This window comes from Trachurus trachurus (assembly GCF_905171665.1).
Source record: "Trachurus trachurus genome assembly, chromosome: 11".
Taxonomy (NCBI): domain Eukaryota; kingdom Metazoa; phylum Chordata; class Actinopteri; order Carangiformes; family Carangidae; genus Trachurus; species Trachurus trachurus.
This window is the reverse complement of record NC_139904.1, coordinates 24,245,673-24,261,932: the sequence shown is the minus strand read 5'-3', so window position 1 is coordinate 24,261,932 and position 16,260 is coordinate 24,245,673. Positions and strand designations below refer to the sequence as shown.

The window sequence follows — 16,260 nt, the reverse complement described above, 5'->3', positions numbered from 1 at the left end:
GCAGGCCCCTGGACACCAAGTCCATCTGCTGTTGCTGTCCAGGGCGGGAGAAAAGCTTTTTTATATGTGGCAGAAAAAAGCACAGATGGCCTTCAAGAGGGAAAACAGCAGTGATGAAATGCTGTTACTGATCTTTCTTACAATGATCATGCGAATAGCTTAACCAAACAATCCTGTTAATCATCAAGCACCGAGAAGAACCAACAGAGAAGAACCGCACTGTTCATTGGTTTAGTTTCACTTCAGGGATTTTGCCATTGTTTAGGGGCCAATATGCTAAATCCTGCGGACACAGACAGAACAACTGAGAGGCAGACAGGTTACCCAGTCGGGACAGACATGAGAGACAGAATGCAATTAAGAAGATGTGATTTACCCGGACTTGCAGCCCCTGGATCTCGGCCAGGTGAGCTTTCTCAGCCTCCTCCAGCCTCCTCCTCTCTGCATCCTCCTTCTGGACAAACTCCACCTCTCTAGAGGGAGAGGAGGGAGGAGAGAGTTGTGATGTGATGAGGGGAGGGGGTGCGTACTAATACAGGAAAACAGGATGCATTCATTTGTGTGAACACGTGTTGCCATGTGTGACTGTGCCTCTCTCCTGTTTTAGGATGTCAGTGTGATTCATTTTAACCCCACACCTCACAGCAAACACACATACACACACTTACACACACATCCCCCAAAATATGAAATACTTCCTGTTTTGCTCTGGGTCTGGGAGCTCACTGTCTCTTCTGTGCAGCTCAGTTCTCCACTTAAAGATAAGCATGGAGAGTTTGTTTCATTCGTTAGCTTCCATTTGGCTTGCAGGACCGCAGCCAATTAGAGACAGTCAGACTGCAGCTGAGCAGGAGAGGTTGTGATGGGACTGACCAAAGAAATCAACGCACTGAAAAAAGCAGGAGAGCTCTGCTGCATTGAAATAAGAACCTCAGCTCTTACTGTTGAAATGGGATGAGACTTGGGCTATAAAAAGAGCCACGCTCTGCCTCACAGATGGAAATGCAGCAGATATTTCTCCTTTTTTTTTGTCTGCTGAGGCAAGTGAGAGTAGATGTTAAGGAATAATGAAGAAATTCATCTTAAAATTATTTATGAATACGTATGTTCTATGGCAGGATTCAAGCTGTGACCTAATTTAGGAAATCCTTTAAGTGTGGGGAGTTACAATAGACGTGAAAGTGATGTTTCACTCCAAGCAGTTCAGTGTCTTTCTCAACAAGTCAAGAAGACGAGTTAATTAAGGAGAATGGAAGTAAGCACAAACTACTGTGCAACTATTCCAACAACTGGTAATAATTCACCTACTTCACCTGTCTTTATCTTTACTATAACCACTATGTGTAGGTCTTTCTTTCTTTTCTTACAACTTTGAGAGTGAAATTAATGCAACAGCCCGAACAAACAAATCTGAACCGCAGTGAAGTTAGTTTCAAGTTGGATATTCGACAGACATTCGCAAGCCACTCTAACATTTCATGTGCACCCGTATTGCAGGCGTTACAGTAAACACACGGAGAAGACGGCTACAGCGTGCACCGACTTCCTATTTTTCAAATAAAAATGTGGGATATTTAAAGCAGTGATGCCGTGTTAAAAGCTATTGAGCTAAAATGCTAACATTAACATAAAAAAAACTTCAAAAAATTATTTAGAGATTTCAAATGTAAAAACAAGAGGTGTGTCTCATGCAGCCAGGGTAGTACTATGATCCCAAACTGATTTTTAGTCAATTGATCACATGACCTGGAAGCTGCAAATCTGACCACGAACACCAATAGGCTAAGAACAACACCTATTCTGCACCAATTCTGACTACCTTTAACTTGGAAGATTTTATATCACATCGAGATTTAACACATGGGATCTTACATTTTTTTATGGGTGACAAATAAAGACAGTCAGACAATTTTAATACAATCCAACAATTCTTAGATACTTCCAGATATCTTTAATTGCTTCAGTATGATATACTTGATAGCAAAGTGCAACAAAAACAAAGCTCTAGGAGCTTCCTCTGATCTTAGTCCAACACAATGAGGAAGAGAATTAGTGAAATTGAATTTGAGAATCCAGGATTAGTTTCAGTCTCTTATCTTTTCTTATAGTTTTAGTCTGGATGGAATTTCATTTGTAGCGCAGACATTAACATTTTAAAACTAAATCAACAAAAGGCATGTCATTTTAAAAGTGGTGGTCCGAGGCATCACACAACTGTGACACAACTGTGATTTCTTGACAGGAAAAGGCTTGAGATGTCTTGCTCCACTTTCTACATTAGGTAATAGCCAGTGCACATTCCTCTGTCCCTGATCACCATCTAGGATGAACAGCTTTACCTGGGCCTCACTTACTTTTGCTGGAAGTCTTTGATGAGTTTCTTGGCTTTGTTGTATTTCTTCTCCAGAGTCTGGTACTGGGCCTGAGCCTCCTTCAGGTGTTCGTTGACGGTGTGGCAGAGGGTCTGCGCCTCGATCCAGTAGCTCTCCAGCTTCAACATCCTCTCCTTGTTCTCCTCGATGCTGGCCTTCAGCTGGCTCTTCTCCTTCTCCCAGCGCTGCTTCTCCTTCTCCACTGACGCCAACTGGAATCATTCAGAAACAACTTTACTTGCAACCTGGTAACTTTTAATAGGGCACGAGGACTCCTTTTTATTATGTATTATGTTTTGGAATAAACAATATCACATTCTCCTAGTTTATATAATTTGTCTTCCAGACAAAAGAATTAATAGAAAATGTCAGGGTCTGCACCTTCAGGACAACATCTTATAAAATATTCATCTGTTTAATATCAAAACAAATCAACATTTTTTTAAACTTACACAAAAGCTTCACAAAAGTCTCTCTTTCAGACAGAAAATTCACTCGCACTAAACCATTGAATAAATCATTTACACTAATTCTTTTTAGGCTCCACTTGATTTAATCATATCGTCTCACAACACATTAATTTGGAAATTCAACAAATTAGGCCATTAACATTTGACAGGAGCATATTAATTATAAACGTCCAATGTGTAAATAGGCACAAAGTGAAATAAATGGCAACTCTACTAGCTCATTGAAGACACACAATATTAAAAAGGACAATTTAGAGAAAACTAGTGCCGTGTTTTGAAAGGTATGTCAGATTTGTAGACACCTATTTGAGTAAAAACTGGTTGTCTTAATAGGCATGTTTTTGTGACCTACCCCTGAAGCGTGAAGCCCTGCTCTCCCACTGCCCTGACAACCATCCCACATCCTTTCACAAATTGCTTGAACTCTGACAAACTTGTGCCGTTTGCCCTCACCAACAAGCCTGACACTTTTAATCTCTTACCTTGTTTTTAAGCTTCTGGATCTCAGCCTCAGTCACTGTGTGTTTGATCTGGAGCTGTTAAGAGAAAAGAGAAGATAGGAGGAGAAAAGAGAGGGCGGTTAGATAATCAAATGCATGGCTGCGCAGGCTCTCTGTGCTGTCGATACAGTGTGATGGACGGAGGCAGCCAACCCCGTCCTCCCCTGACAGCATCCCAGCTCCACCATTGACACGCACTCTCAAGGGAGAGATGAGGAGTGGTCAGTGATAGGGGATGATAAATGGATAAAAAGTAATTAATTAAATAGAAATACATCTAAAAATGTATACATTTTCCAACAGAGGAAGAAAAATCTAGAAAAATCTAATTTTTTTCAAATGTTCAACTGTAGTATCTAAAACTCTTCTTTAAAATCTTCAGTCTCAGATATGTTTTGAAGTGTAGCTTATCAGATGGAAAGTGAGAGAGACTTGGAGTCATGGATGGAAGTTGAGACGAGCAGTCATTTTCGAGGCAGACACAGAGAGGGGGAGAGATAATGAAAGAGCAGAAATAAAAAAAAGAAGAAGAGATGAAGAGAAAGAACTGGATACCGACCAAGAAATGCAAAAAAATGGGAGCAAATGAGAGCTTCAGGTGGTGAGACAGAAATGGAGAAAAGAAAGAGTAGTGATAATGACAGCTGAGGGAAAGTTTGAAGTGGAGAAACACTAACAACGATCATCTTTCTTCTGTCTTTTGATCTTTTTTCACCTTAAAGAAATTGGTTCACAGTTCATCAAGTCTGTCTTACAATAGCCAAGTGAACGAACCGTGGGGATTTTGTTTGATAAAAACTGCTGTGGATATCTTTGGAAGATACCCACTAGATTTCACAAACTCAGACGGCTTATGTCTCTGATTAACTTCATAAACTGGGAAAACATTTTGTCACCATCCCTTATGAACAGGAGGCAAGATTATACAGCAAGCAAAAACTGTTTTCAATGCACATACCAGTATGGGAATGGGAGCAATGTTTTAAGGGAAGACCCCCCCCCCAAAAAAAGTCACCGTACCTTATAACAGCACCCATTTTACTCAAGACAAGGGAAAGCAACACAGCCTGGATCTGCATGTTGCAACACTTTTTTGAAGCTCCATGGAAGCTGAGTCACATCTCTTGCAACTACACAGTAAAACTACATATTCTACAGTTGATACATTGGCATTATTTAAAGATACATTTCCTCAAAGCTCTGTGGAGCATATTTTACCCTCCTCTTGCAGCTGGCTTTGGTTGGGTCTGCCAGGTTATCAGTCAAGTGTATGTGCATTTGAAATCTGGTCAATTGTGAATAACATCTACAAACAACCGAAAGGCTAAACATACAAATCAGTGCATGTCACGATGCCTGATGTTTATACCAAGACCATGGTGCTTATTATCTCTGCAAACGAGTACACTGGGATTTAGTACATAAATAATATTATATATATACTAAGAGATTCAAAATTAAGATGAAGATATTTGCTTTCTAAAACACATGCTTGAAACCTCTTCTTCATTTCTGCAGCTCCAGGAACAATCATTATCGTCTCACTGCTTAAAAGGCTTACAGTACTGTATTCCCCAGCTGTCTGACTTCTTTTCTGTGTGTGTGAGCGACAGCAAAGAGGAGAGCCCTTTAAACTAAAAGGTAAACGCTACACTTTGGGGTGACAGAGGTCACGATTCAGAGAAAATGGAACACATGCATACATCCTGAAACCAGGGATTACATTATGGTTTCACTCAATATCCCCTGCGGTGCCTGCAGTGCAGCTGAAGCCATTTGTTAAATGTGACATATAGCTTTTGTGGCAGTCTACAGAAAGTGTTATGTGCCAACAGTGCTGGTATTGTTTAATCAATATTACCAGCTTTGCAGAGGCCTAAAAAGCATAAACTGCTTTACAGTCAGTGAATCCATTTTCCATTTTATAGCTGTAATTTTAAGGTGAGCTCATTGTTAGTGATGGTAGAAAAGGTGGAGCAAAATCAGTTTCTATTCTCAGAGGCCGATTGTACGAGTTGCCAAAGTCTGGATTTAAAATTCAAATACAGGTTTAAAGTGTTAACTCTTTCTGTCCCTCTGTGGGTTTTCAGCAAACATGTGTTACAGATAAAATGAGCCTAGGTCTCACACATGGGACGCCTCTAATTATCCAGATAGGATAGGAATTTTACAAAAAATACAACTCTGCCAAGTAGAGCAGATTTGCTAGACTCTATTGTGTTAGTGTCTTTTGTTGTTTAATTGACTTAGCTGCAGCTAGGTTATTTGAGTGGGTGTGTGGGTAAATTTGTAATCTATTCGTCAAAGCAGTGTCAAAGGGAAATGTGGTGGGCCTCTGTCAGTCGTTTAATCTCTACAATGAGATATTTATAAGTAATGATTGGACTGTAGAAGATGAAGAGCAGATGAGTTTACCTCTCTAAACTTCTGGTAGAGTTTGGTGGCGTCCAACTCCGAGGGAGACAAGATGTCTTCTGTCTCTGGCAGGTCAAACACTTCGATGCTCTTGTCTTCACCAGCCACTGTTGTCCCTGCGTCCTCCTCATCTGTGGCGTACTCTCCTGTCTGCTTTAAGAGGAAATGTAAAGTCAGTACCACAGTGTAGAGTTGTGAGTGAAACATACTTTCCTTTAATCTTAGGACAGAAAGGATGACGAATGACGAAACTCGTAAATGTCAATATAAGAGCAAAACTGAAATGTTTCTTTCTTTTTTTTGAACCATCATAAGCTTTTCTTTGTGACCTAACTGTAATGGTAGTGAGTGAGAGACAACATACAACAGCCTACAAAACATCTTTTAGGAAAGACTTGCTGTTTGTAAAGTGACTCAGCTACAGACATTAAAATCAGCAGTTTTATCCAACTCCTAAAGCTCTGTCTAACTTGCTAGTTTACAAGAGGTGATAAAATCTATCACCGACAATTGTAAGTCAGTTGCAGCTGCAAAAAGTTGCAAGCTGGAAATAAAATAAGGATATTATTGACTTTTCTGTAAATCTGACACCAAAAATCTGTTGTTTCAGAAATGACTAAGAACTCCAAGTCATAAATCTGTCACTGTTGTTGTTGAAAACTAGGGAACTTTCTGCCTTATCCAGTAAAAGTATTAGTGTTCAACCTTCGTGCTGCAAATCCTCAGACACTCAGCCATCCAGCCATCCAAGTGCAGCATCCGTTTGTCACCTCCTGCTTTCTTTCTTTGTCCTCTCTATCTTTCTCCTGTCACTCCTCTAAGTGGCATCAGTCAGAGTGCATCACATTGCTGTACCTGCTGCACATCGCTGGAACTACTAGAAACTTCATGTTCCCTTTTTCTCACGCCATCCTTTTTTTCCCCTTTTTTTTTTTTACATAACTAATGCTATTTTAATGCTACTGCTTATATAACATTTAGTTAACCCACTTAGTAGCCCAAAACTTTGTCAAAAATGAATTGGTCTGACAGCCTACGAAGCCACATGTGTCATTTCTATGAAAATAAATCACAAGATAAGTGGTGCTGGCAAAATCTGAATGTCACTTTTTATAACCATGACACATTAGTCGCCATCTTTCTTCAAGTGCAAGGAGATTACAGGTCAAAACTAGTAGTCATATAGTAGTGAATAAAATCAATAATGGAACAAGTTCTAAATGCTTGCAATATAAGATTCATAAAAATAGTCTCTGACTAAGAAAAGTCCCCAGAAACAACTTATTATAACAGCTGTAAGAGATTTAATAGGGTTGAAATGAACAGTTTTTGGTTTGACACTAATGTAAGTCATTATGCTACATGCATCCGAGGCAGTTTTTCTTTTCTCTGATTCTCAAAATACTGAATAGTGAATGTTGGCATTGGCCATTAGGCACTGGATCTAAATGCATCGGCTGATTCAGTTATTGGCTGATGACCAACACAGCCTGCTGTTACCAGTGCAGCCACTCAATGAAAACATCTCTGTCTCCCTCTGAGCATCATGCAAGCCTTATCCTGACTGAATTTATTTATGTCACATTCCATGGATAGATTTGATGTCCTACATCTGAGATAAAAATAAATAAATAGTTTTACAATCTAGAGAATCAATAGTAAACAATATTTCTGACTCATCTGGCTCTACATCTCTTTGTTTCTGAATGTCTCTGTCTTATTTCGTCTGTGTGCAATTCTATCCTCCTGCAGTCATGTTAGTTTCTTCCTTGTTACTTCCAGCCTTGTTCTCTCAGACGTGTGTTACACATTATATACACACACACCATCTCTCTCATCATCTTGGCCTATATCCTCTCTGCATCTCATCCTCTACTCTTCCCTCCATCTATCTCCGCCCCAATACAACGGTACTCAGGCCTGATTAGTCTGCATACATGGCTGACACAGACTACCATCTCCATAATGGGCTTGTTTGTTGCCATGGCACCAGCATTAAGCATTAAGGCCCCATTTACTGAAGGTGAAGTCAACCACTGAACACATGGGAGGGCAGTCACCAATTTGCATATGATAAATGGATCACCTCCTCCTCGCATGAAGTATCAGGAGAGGAGGAGAAACCCTGTTGTTTAGAGGCTTTTCAGCATCTGATAATCTGTGCTCTGATTGCTAATATGGCTGCTGGTGCTGGTGTAATGGCTGTCAGTCAGAGCTGGGGACAAGCTGTGACTGCCTTTTGATTGGAGGGAGAGGAAGCCACTTATTTTTTCATTTGATGACCTGAATTGAACTGTCAAGCTACAATATGTTCACATTTTATAAACACAGGAATCTTTTCAATCTCCATCTCACCATCCACCCTTATAGGATATGCCATGTGTTTGTGTTAAACTTCTCAATCTTGCAGGGAAATACCATTTAATAATTCATTGGTGTCTTCGATCGCTGACTTCTTCATAGCTTTTCTTCAAACTTTAATCTAGGGCGGCAGCTACAAAGCTTCAAAATCTGGTTACACATTTGTAGTTTTGAGTGACACATTTGTAGTTTGAGTGACATATCTTAACAGCTACTGGATATAATTTGCAGTGAAATTTGGTGCACATGTCTCATTAGGATAAACCCTAATAACTGGATATCTAGAGCCACAATCAGGTCAAAACAGCTGCAAAACTAATGTGTGTCATGCTACTGTATGTAGTCATTTCACTTCACACAGGGTGTGGTTTTTGTGTGTGTGTGTCCATGCTTTTGTGTGTTCACATTTAACTGATGACAGATGGGCATGCCTGTGTGTTAGATTACATATAATCAAACACACAAATCGGCTGACGTGTGCATTTGTGTTTGTGTGTGTGTGTATTGCCAATTGAAGAGGGATCTCTTCCTCTTGGGACATTAGCCCCACCACCAATAAAGAGCTGTCCGTCACATCTAGCCAGGCATCACACAAAGTGAGAAATAACCTCCCTCCTCATCCGCCTAGTGAGAACTTGATCTAATATTTATAGAGATATTAATATTGATGAGCTTCTTTTATTGGCCCATAGATCTATGTAATGGTTTTGTAACTATTTACCCTACTGGCGGTAACATATGGAGTTATGGATGCCTTGGTGCTCCTTAGTGGCAGTGTCTAGTGTGTTTTTACAGTGGTTCGCAGTCTATGTATGGATTAACTATTTTAACACAATCACCACTCTTGTTGAGAACAGTGGCACAGGCAGGTCATTCACAAAAAAATGATGTACTCCTAGAGTTGCAAAGGGGCGGAAAATTTCCAGCAAATTTCTGGTAAATTTCCAGAAACTTTCCATGGGAAATTAAGTTGGGGGATTTTCGAAATATTCCAAATTGGAAACTTTCCATGGGAATTATGGGAATTATTGGGAATTTATGAGAATTAACTGGAAATTGGGGTAATTTAAACAAACTATATCATATCCAAACATAAATGTAAATATTTTGTTTTATCATAAGCAGACATACATGCTAAATAATACAATTTAAAAACATGACATTTCAACAGATTTATTAGTGAGTAGAACTTTATCACGTTTTAATTCTTGTATGAACAATCAATTATTTTACTGAACAACAAAAACATGAATGTTGAGTAAAATATCAGTCACCCCTCCTCATCCCCCCACCCAATCCAAAAGTAAAATTTCGGATTTATTCCCATATATTCCCGTTAATTCCCATGGGAAGTTTCCAACTTTGAAAATTCCTGGAATTTTGCAACCCTATGTAGCCCTGAGTTTAATTTGAGATTCACTATATACCCTAGATCTGAAATGATGACACACAGCAGGAGGAAAACAGAGGAAGGGAGATTTCTTGAGTATGTTGAGGTTTATCATTATGGTTAAAATTCTGCCTTGACTCACTGCAGGAACTTTAATAAGAGCTGACAGTGTTGCATGTGTATGTAGTCATGAGTATGGGAGTGCTGGGATCAGTTTCCACTGGCCTGCTGAGGAGTTCCTTATGCATGAGGGCTTTCAATCCACCTTCCACCAGGAAATGAAAGACTTCAAACAACGCTGATGAAGTTGGAGCAAGAGGAGACGCCTGAGTGAATGTCTGCATGTAAAACTATGCATGAGTGCGGCTGTTCCTTTGCGTGTGTGTGTGGTTCTGTGTGTGGATGCACTTTGATTTACTTTACTACGGTGTGCGCTTAAATGTAAGTGAGTGTGTGCACGTGCATGTGTGTCTCCAGGGCACATTCACACATGAAAAGCATGAGCTCGGAGTCTGGTGGATTAACCGTGCTGTGAACAAACAGCAGAATCAGACTGGGAAACGCTGAGTGATGCTTTCTAGGACTGAAGCTCACATGGTATCATCTTAGCATGTGTGTGTGTGTGTGTGTGTGTGTGTGTGTGTGTGTATGAGATTGTGTTGTGTGGCAGCGTCAGAGCCTAGTGTCAGTCAGTTTCATGGAGTTAATAAACTAAAACTTGGAGTCAGTCAACTGTCATGCAAGGGAGCTGATTTATATTAAGTGACAACAATTTTTCCAATGTCATGTCATCTCTAATAAGTGTACAGAGTATTATCAAATAAGCTTCATTTCCACACGTTCAAAGAATCTGTTCTTCGTATGAAGTGAGTGGAAAAGTGTCTACAATGTACAGTACATAATCTCTATGAATAATTCCTTATTCTAGTTTTAACAGTGTGGTACAGTAGTATCCCACACCGTGTTCAGGGTTGTGTGTGGTCATTACCTCGTCATCATCAGCGTCATACTGAGCGTACTGCTGCTCCAGCAGCTCTCTCTGCCTCCTCTCCTGCTCCAGGGTCTGCTGGATCAGAGTGGCCACCTCACTCTGCTGGCCTGGACGCTCTCGGCCAATCACAAACCTGCAAAAACAGGCCGCGTTTTAGACAGCACAGACAGAGAGTCATATGAATTACTGACATTTACATCGAGAGCTCAGATTTCAGGAAAACACAATTACATATCATGTATAATATAAAACAGATATCTGATACTCTTTCTTACCCTTGTAGTTAAAAGAAAAAGAACAGACAAGAAAAACTACACAGTTCCTTGCTTCTGGCAACTGATTAAGTAAGTACAGTCACAATCTACATCTCTGTTCCTGAGCTGCAGTGTTGTATTGACCCACAAATGTTTTTTCACAACATGATGTCACATGAAGTTGACCTTAGACTGTTTGGTTATAAAATGTCATCACTTCTTTATTTTATCCTTTTAGACATTTGTGTTCAGTTGTGTCATGATTAGTCATCAACTATTCTCACTTGTTGAGTTATGGTCAAAACTCTGTTTTATGACGTCAGTTTGACGTCTGACAACCAAAATCTCATCAATTCATCCTCAGTTCATCTGGACCAAATCTGAAAAATTAAATTTGAAAAGAAATCAAGGTATTATGGAGACAATTATATTTGTATATAATTGTCGCAAGAATGAGGTGGACTGATCAACAACTTGAAAACATAGTATCTCATACTGTGTGTGCTTGTACAAGATGAAAATCTGCTTCTAATGTATATCAAAGTGTTGCTAAAGGAAATGAAGGATTTCTGGGGAATCTGGTCTGTGATAGATGCGAGAAACAACAACAACACTGATCTAAGCCCTATTTGATTATGGCAACATAAACTCTCACAGTGTGATATTAATGTTTAAAAGCAATAAAGTGACTTTGATTAAATGAAAACCATGTTTAAATTTTTTCTCAGATTTTAGAAGTTTGATCTCTGATAGTTTTAACTAATAACTTGTGATACTGCATCTCTGCCCCCATTTCTTTCATATCGCTGTGTATTTGTATAGAGAATTGGCCACAGCAGTCACTGTGTGACACCAGCAAAGGCCCGCAGACACACAGCAGTGACAGCGATATGTGCTGACGTATCAGGGCAGGGCAGTGAGCTGGGATATACACATAATAATGTGAGAGGAAGGTCGGGTCGGCCAGGCAGCCTGTTATTATCCTGGCGTGGAACTAACTGGAGAAAGCCACAGGCTGTGCCTCCAAGCTACTGACCACTTACTACTGTACAGTAGTTGAACATGGGATAGCTACAGTACATTTCAAACTGGGACAAAAAAAGGAAGATGAGGAGAAAGGACAGATGATGATGTTTGATAAAACAAATTTGCATCACCTATTCAAAGACTTTGTTCAAAATCAAAATCAAATCAAATGAACTTTATTTGTCCAGCAAGGGAAATTTGTCTTGGGCAAGTAGCGAGAATATACAACAGTATCAATGGCAAGCATACACTGAAAAAAAAGAGAAATAAAGAAAGAATAAAAATAAATAGGTTAAAATACAGAGTTAAGGTAGATTATAATACAAAATTCAGATAAAAACATACTAAAAACTAAAAAGCAAGGGATGTCGATTTGAGGCTTACATTGGTCACGTGCGCCATGACGCAGTAAGAGCAATAAGGGCAGTAGGACAGCAGTGACAGCTAACAGGGCAAAGGTAGACCTGGGTGCATGATCCTCTGATGCAAAAACATGATGCAATCTTATAAATACTGTGTGTGTAGGTAAAGGAGAGGCATCCTCGTCTCAAGAGCACAGTTTATATTATCAGATATCTAAAAAAAAAAGAGAGAAAAGCAGCTGAACAGTGTGTCCCTCCCTCCATATTAACCTCACTGCCAACAAAGGCTCTGCCATCCAGAGGAAAATTCAGAAAATCATGTAACTTATTCTTCTGATGAAAGCAAACAGCGATGGATCAGATACTGACCTATTCTAAGAAATCTCCAAGACAGCAGGGGGCCTGCAACTGTGTATGTGTGAGCCTGCCTGCTCCAATCAGCTGTACGCAGTTGGTGTGTTTGAGTGAGGGACAGAGACAGACAGTAAGAGATAGAGAGAGAGAGAGAGAGAGAGAGAGAGAGAGAGAGAGAGAGAGAGAGAGAGAGAGAGAGAGGGAGAGAGGGAGAGAGAGAGAGAGGATTCGAGATAGGGCCTAATCAAGTGAATTCAGTTCCCAGGAGCTCTTTTATATATTTCTAAAGGCGATGTAGAAAAGGCCTTACGCTCCAGCAGAGAGGCGTATTTGATCTACATGAGGAGGAACAACCGAAGGGCGGGACAGAGAGAGTATGTAAAAAAAAAGAGAGAGAGAGAGAGAGGGAGAGAGAGAGAGAGGATAAGTAGTGTATTGGAACGAGCCTTTGGACAGCAGGGAGGTCTGAGGAGGAGCTGACCTGGAAACAGCCTCTCTCCGAGTATGTCTTCCTCTCTGCATGCCACTGCCACACACAACGCTGCTTCGGCTCAGCCGTAGAAACCTTCACTACTGATCTCATTTGCTCCGATTAATACAGACACGGCTCGTGTTAAATTTACAGTGTGATGCAAGAGCTTCATTTTTTTTCTTGTGTGCTTGTTGAGTAAGTTTTAAAAAAAAAATGGAAGGTAGGTAAAACTACAGGACACATGTCCTCTCCAGTAGGTTATAGTGGGATGACAGGCGTTTGAAGATGTCAGCACACATTCAGATAAAACAGATATGACTTGTCACCCCCAGTCGACATGGGTTATCCTTTCTATTTACAGTTATCCAGATATTTACTGTTTCATGGCAGAAGAATAAAGATGCTATACTTCTGTTATATACTGTAATTCTTCTTTTTTAACAAATACCATGTCAGAGAAATAGACAGAAATGTAATGTATCCATTGACATTTATTTGCTCAGGATGTAGGACACTAACATATTACAACTTTGTTTTTGCAAAGGTTCAATAAATTGCTGGGTACTGTAGTTTTTAAACGCTACTCAAAGCGGAGAAAGCAGTGCTCTTTCTGGGGTCTATTTTCAGCTGCAGACTAATACACATTTAGTGTTCTCCAGAGTATTTCCAGCAGTAGGATGGTGAGTGTGTGTGTGTGTGTGTGTGTGTGTGTGTGTGTGTGTGTGTGTGTGTGTGTGTGTGTGTGTGTGTGTGTGTGTGTGTGTGTGTGTGTGTGTGTGTGTGTGTGTGTGTGTGTGTGTGTGTGTGTGTCTGACTCAAAATAAACTATGTACCCATGCTCATCATAATGAAGGAACATGTCACCTGGTGCAACAGTGTGGCTCATTGATGCGTAAACTGTTTTTTTTGGATAACAATGGACGTCTGTGGCACAGAGGAATAAGCTATTATGGGTCTTCAGCTGCACAAACGTTACTTTGACTTTTATTGTTAGTTATTGTTGTTGGTGTTGGTCTTTTAATGGGATTTTGTGACAATATGATGAAGATAGAACACATTTTATTTTAAAACCAGGGAGAACAACCGAAAGAATCATTATCGCTGTCGCAATAAAATGAACATTGGTTGTATATTGTGGACGAGATGTATTTTATGAAGGGAAAACAACAATAAACTCATGTAAACTTGGCCCTTTTAGATTATTAATGTGAGTACATAAAGCCAGTAAAGGTGCATTATGACATGTTTGGCAAAAATTAGGTCTAAATTCCAGTAACTATCTTCCATAAATAAAACAAAGCCAGGGATTTTATGTTTAATTCTATGATACAAAGTGCATATTTCTGTTTCTGTGTTTCCCCTGAGGCAATGTGTATACCGCTGTTTTTATATAGTGAGTGGGGTGAGGGGAAACTTCTGACTAAAACCTGGAGGATTTGCTGCTGGAGGTCGAGGTTAAATATAGCTAAAATGGCAAATCTAGGACAGTTGGCCATAAAACCTCTGGTGATCAGACAGAGAGAGGGAAGGATTTACCGAGGAGGAGGAGGAAGAGGAGGAGGAGGAGGAGGAGGAGGAGGAGGAGGTGGAGGGGAGAGTGGGTGAGATGTGATGGAAGAAGATTGAAATAGGAGAGAGGAGTTAAAATGGGTCCGGTGACCGAGTGACAATTATCATCACAGCTTGCCAACACCCAGTCACAGTGTTGTATTTTCATCTGTTTGATCAAATTATTTACAAGTATTTCTTGCAACTCTAGATATTTGACAGGCAGATTACTTGATTACACTTTGCATATTAATCCATTTATACTTGGATAAATGGACAGGTGGCAGGTGGAGCTTTTTCAAGGCTGCCTCACCTACAGTACAGTGCCACATCCTGGTATGAGGAAAACCCCCATTGTCAATATTAGTTCAGCAAACAGCATCTGTCTGTTTTGATACTGTTGGACATGACTTTGTTCAGCCACCGGCTTCTCCCTGGGCGCTGTAGCCTCCACGCCATCATCCATCTTTTCCACAGCTGAGTCCCCGTGGAGAGCGGTGGCGGTGACCAGAACAGGCCTGAGGTTGAAAACCACACTGAGGTCTCTGGATTATTTAACAGTAATATAACAGTCTGCTGCCTCACCACTGCACAGCGTGTCTGTGGACGGACCGATGGCCGAAGTCAAGCAGAAGTAGAATTATGACAAAGAAGAAGAGGGCAGTGGCGGAGAGCAAGAGTAAAAAAAGTGGAGTCGGAGAGGGTGGATGAGATCAGACAATGCGGCACACTAAACCGAACCAGGAGAAAGAGAAGACAAGAGCAAGAAACAACTGAAATCTGAGATGGCAGGCTCACACAGTTGCCAAGGACGGCACAGGCTCTCCAAATCAAAGCCTTCCTGCTATGCTGTGTGTGTGTGTGTATATACAGTATGTGTGTGTGCGCTGCTCCCCACTGCTCGTAGTGGGACGCTTCCAAAAGCTGCTTGACTGTCAAAAATAGGAGACTTTTGTCACATATTGCGTGCCTGCATCTTCACCTATCACAGATGTAGCAGTGAGGTTAAAGGGCCTGCCAAACAACGCCTCTGACTCACTGTTACTGCAGGGTGAGCTGCTGTGGTGAAGAGTGAGGACGAGGGACGCTGCACGCCATGTCTGAATTTCAGAGACATTTTTAGAGGCTGTTAGGAATTATGTGTGACACTGTACTGTACGACGGCAGTCTGGTCTACAGGGCTTATAACATTTGACACACTTCTTTCTATAATCCTAGAGTAATCCAAGGTTCCTCATCAGCTGCTGAGAAAAACACAAGTGTAATGATGCATGCAATGAAAAACTAAATCAAATTTAATCCACCCAAGACTCTTAAATGATTTTATGTTTAAGTTGAACATCTTTAGCATAATTACACTTTGACTCACTCCTGTTCACTTCTGATATTTGTGTTAAATTATATCTCACAAGTTTGTATGTGGGTTGTGCTTGTGTGTGTCTTACCGAACCACTCCAGATGTGTTCCTGAGGACGGAGGCAGCGAAGCTCTGGGTCACGCCCACCAGGCTGGTCCCATCCACCTCCACGATCTGGTCGTTCACCTTTATCCTGATGCACAAACACACCAAAAATGTCATGCTGTGTCCACAAATCTCTGTGTTTGTGTGAACTCAAAGTGATACTTCTGTAGATCACACACAGCATCCTTCTTGAAAATAACTCCGTCCACTGGTCCACAGAAATAAACCTCAAAAAATACATTATGCCCGATGCGGGAGACCGAAGGGCTTTTAATGCATATTC

At 40.6% G+C, this 16,260-nt stretch overlaps 1 protein-coding gene across 1 annotated transcript in view; it reads right to left on the bottom strand.

The window, feature by feature from the left end:
* Positions 1-16,260, bottom strand: part of ppp1r9a (protein phosphatase 1, regulatory subunit 9A) — a gene marked incomplete at its 3' end in the record, with an annotated part of 46,087 nt that overhangs the window by 8,885 nt on the left and 20,942 nt on the right. Inside the window, exons 5-10 of the mRNA XM_083982799.1 lie at positions 15,961-16,065; positions 10,497-10,632; positions 5,758-5,910; positions 3,325-3,378; positions 2,355-2,584; positions 377-473 (exon numbers count right to left, since the gene is read on the bottom strand). Of these exons, the coding sequence (XP_083838925.1) occupies positions 377-473; positions 2,355-2,584; positions 3,325-3,378; positions 5,758-5,910; positions 10,497-10,632; positions 15,961-16,065 (775 nt within the window). The remainder of the gene's footprint in view (positions 1-376; positions 474-2,354; positions 2,585-3,324; positions 3,379-5,757; positions 5,911-10,496; positions 10,633-15,960; positions 16,066-16,260) is intronic.